This window comes from Pseudogymnoascus verrucosus, assembly GCF_001662655.1.
Source record: "Pseudogymnoascus verrucosus strain UAMH 10579 unplaced genomic scaffold scaffold_85, whole genome shotgun sequence".
In the NCBI taxonomy this organism is placed as follows: Eukaryota; Fungi; Ascomycota; class Leotiomycetes; order Thelebolales; family Thelebolaceae; genus Pseudogymnoascus; species Pseudogymnoascus verrucosus.
Genome location: NW_017263736.1, coordinates 1 through 3105, shown reverse-complemented (window position 1 = coordinate 3105; position 3105 = coordinate 1). Strand labels below are relative to the sequence as shown.

The window sequence follows — 3105 nt, the reverse complement described above, 5'->3', positions numbered from 1 at the left end:
AGTGAAGATGCGGGTGCGCCCCTTATCATACCAGCGCATACCACCCGAATCGAACTGCCCATAGTGTTTTCAACGAAGGAGCGTGGCTACGTCTGAGGAGAGCGTGGTACATTAGGGAGTGAGGGTGTGACAGATGATCGCAAATCGCCAGACATATGTACAAACGAACAGTTTGGCCTAGCAGACGACGGACTTATGCTTTGAGAATGCGTCAGCACAATCTGATGCATTCGCTAACATGGTCGAGTGGACGGCGCTGACGCATTCGCTGATATGGTGAAGTGGACGGTGGTGAGGCGTGTGGGGAGAGGGGTAAGTGGTGGTGACAGAGATAGGTGACGGTAAGAAGGGTAAGTGGTGGTGAGAGATATAAGTGGTGGTGAGAGATGTACAATATTCGTAGAGGCCCTGGTTTGGCCAAATATGTTACTGGGGCGAAGGATATTCACACGCAAGCGCCTCGATTCTCGTTCCTTTTTTTGCTCTCAGTTTTCTTTGCACTCTAGTGACTAGTGCTGACGGGAGAGAAGGTTTATATTGTATATTTAATGGATGAATGGTTATTGGGAAGCTAGTTCTATTACACACTCGCCGCTCTGATTCCGTTGAAGCCCCCGCGGAGACTGATACAACTCTGCGGGATCCTACCGTATAGAAATGGAGACGCTCCATCGTCCCATCCATCTTCCGCCCCATGGCTCAGCCTCTTCAACCTTGCGATAATGAGGTTGGTAGCTCTGCATCGACGTAATATCCATATATGCCATCTCGAAAGTTATAGACCAAAGTGATACAAAAAGGGGGTCCCTGAAGGGTCCATCTGCCCACCACCCATGACTCAACCTCTAACTTTGCCATAATTGACGTAAAGCGTTGTCGTATCTAGCCTGTTTATATATTTCCCCAAAGTCGCCACGGAGACTATCACGACGAGAACTACCAACAGCAAACATGGCCATCTTATCACGCAAATTCAACCCCGGGCAAGATCCCGAGCATTTCGATCCCAAAACCGGAAGCTGCTCAATAGAATACTACGCCGCCTGCAAAGACCCCTACCGCGCTGCTGCCAACAAGATCCCCGTCGGCTGGCCCTGGGATGTCCACAAAACTTCCAACGTCGCGGTCGAGGTATTCGATGAACTCGACGAGTCGATCCGAGAAATACTCTCAAACCATGAGATTAATCCGCGGATGATCGGCGTATACAGCTTTGCGCCACGGCATACGCCAAAGGATGTAAAGGATACGATACTCATTAGAACGCGCGATGAGTTCAACGTATCATCGTGGAAAAGGGCCGTATCTGAGATCTACGAGATTGTTGAGCCGGCTGCAGCAGCAGCTGGGGTTGAAATGAGAGTAGAGATTCGCAACGACGAGAAGTCGTACAGTGATATATCTTACATTATTAGGGATGAAGCTACGATTAATTCCATCGCGAAGATCCAGCCCTTCGTCCTCGATGCCGTCATGAAGCATTGTCCCGGGAAATGGACCACTATCGCGTACCACTACCGCGGAACTCAGTACTACGACTGCGAAGATCGCCTCACAGCTATTATCTTCATTCAACCAGGAGCAGTGCACGCATGGGCCGAGCTCGAAGAGAAAATCAGCAGCACTATCGTATCTGCGATTTCCCCAGAAGAGATTGATATCTCTGTTGAGATTCTACCGGGCAGGATTGCACTTACACGCCCGTCTGAGAGATCTCATGAATATGTGTACCTGAGTTGGCTACCAGCGGTTCCATCTAACGGGTCATCCATTGCGCCGTCGAATTGCACAAATTCAGCAGGGACTCTCGGCGCTGTTGTGAACTACCGCGCTGCCGGCGATGAGGAGGATAGAAAGTGCTTTCTTACCTGCTATAATGTGATAGCAACCGGCGACCTATTTGGGCAAAAAACAAACGACTCCCTCGGCATCGGATTAGATGGACGGCAAGTCGATTACAAGATCAATGTCGAGTACCCAGCTAAATACGACGTAAGACAGACGAAGGTAGCTCGCATATCTTGCATCGAAAATTGGAATGCAACAGAAGAGGATTTCGAGATCCTCAGCCGCCTTGAGCAAATGGCTTCCCTAGGACCTATCGGCCATGTCAAGTTCGCCTCAGGCTATCGCCTTTCCGACACAAAGCACCGGATGGACTGGGCGCTCATCGAACTCGACTCCTCGCGCCCCTTGAAGAACCTCCTACCACCAGAGACCCAGTTCAGGAGACACGGTTCCCCTTACTACCGTGTCCAAGAAGGCGATACCGTCTCCGGAACCACCACCAGCTTCAGGAGCGAGTGGTACGGCAAAGTCGGCCTATCCTCCGAATGCACCGGCGCTGAACATAACATACTCAAGCGGGCGATTCGGTGGCATGACGGGAAGGTGTCCCATGAGTATGAGTTTAAACGAGGCCGTACGGACGAGACGTTTGCACAGGTGGGGGATTTTGGTGCGCTAGTTTTTAACTTGCGGAAGGAGTGGGCGGGGATGTTGTTTGCGGTGGATAGGAGTACGGGAATTGGGTTTGTGACGCCGGCGTGGGAGATAGTGAGGGATATTGAGGAGAGGACGAGGGGTACGATCACGATTGTCTGAGTGAATAATTCAAATCTTGTATTTAATATTATACTATCTGCTATTCACAATCCTTGTCCATACTCCAAGCGCCACGAGTAACCCCTCTCCCTATCCCCCACCCCCCCCTCCATCACCGCGCATCTTCATCCTCAACCTCCTCCATCGTAACCCCCTTCCCCTTCTTCTCCCCCTCCCCTCCCTCTCCCTTATCCCCTCCCCCGCCCTCCCCAGCACCCTTCCAATACCCCCCCCTCTCCAACTCCTCCGCCTCCCTCTCCCCAACCAACCCCCCCCTCCCCCCCGCCATCTCCATCTTCCTCCTCACCGCCGCCGGCACAAACGCACTCACCGCTTCTTTCCTTAGATCCCTAATCGCCGGCGCAGCTTCGTATACCGTTTTCGCCTCCACCACTGGCTGGGGAACCCTCCTCCTCTCCTCTTCCCTGCCTCCGGTGCCGACTTCGCGTGCATTCGCACCAAGTGGCATTGCATTCGCGCTACTCCCCTCTCCTCTCCCCT

At 52.4% G+C, this 3105-nt stretch overlaps 1 protein-coding gene across 1 annotated transcript; it reads left to right on the top strand.

Moving 5' to 3' along the window:
* Positions 1-585: 585 nt before the first annotated feature.
* On the top strand, positions 586-2667 carry VE01_10548 (uncharacterized protein). The gene has a single exon (XM_018279945.2). It carries the CDS (start codon positions 952-954, stop codon positions 2602-2604), a length of 1653 nt encoding a protein of 550 aa, XP_018125212.1. The 5' UTR covers positions 586-951; the 3' UTR covers positions 2605-2667.
* The last annotated feature ends 438 nt before the right edge of the window (positions 2668-3105 follow it).

Excerpts from the sequence above, each read along its gene's own strand:
- VE01_10548 (XM_018279945.2), top strand. The coding sequence starts at position 952 with ATGGCCATCTTATCACGCAAATTCAACCCCGGGCAAGATCCCGAGCAT.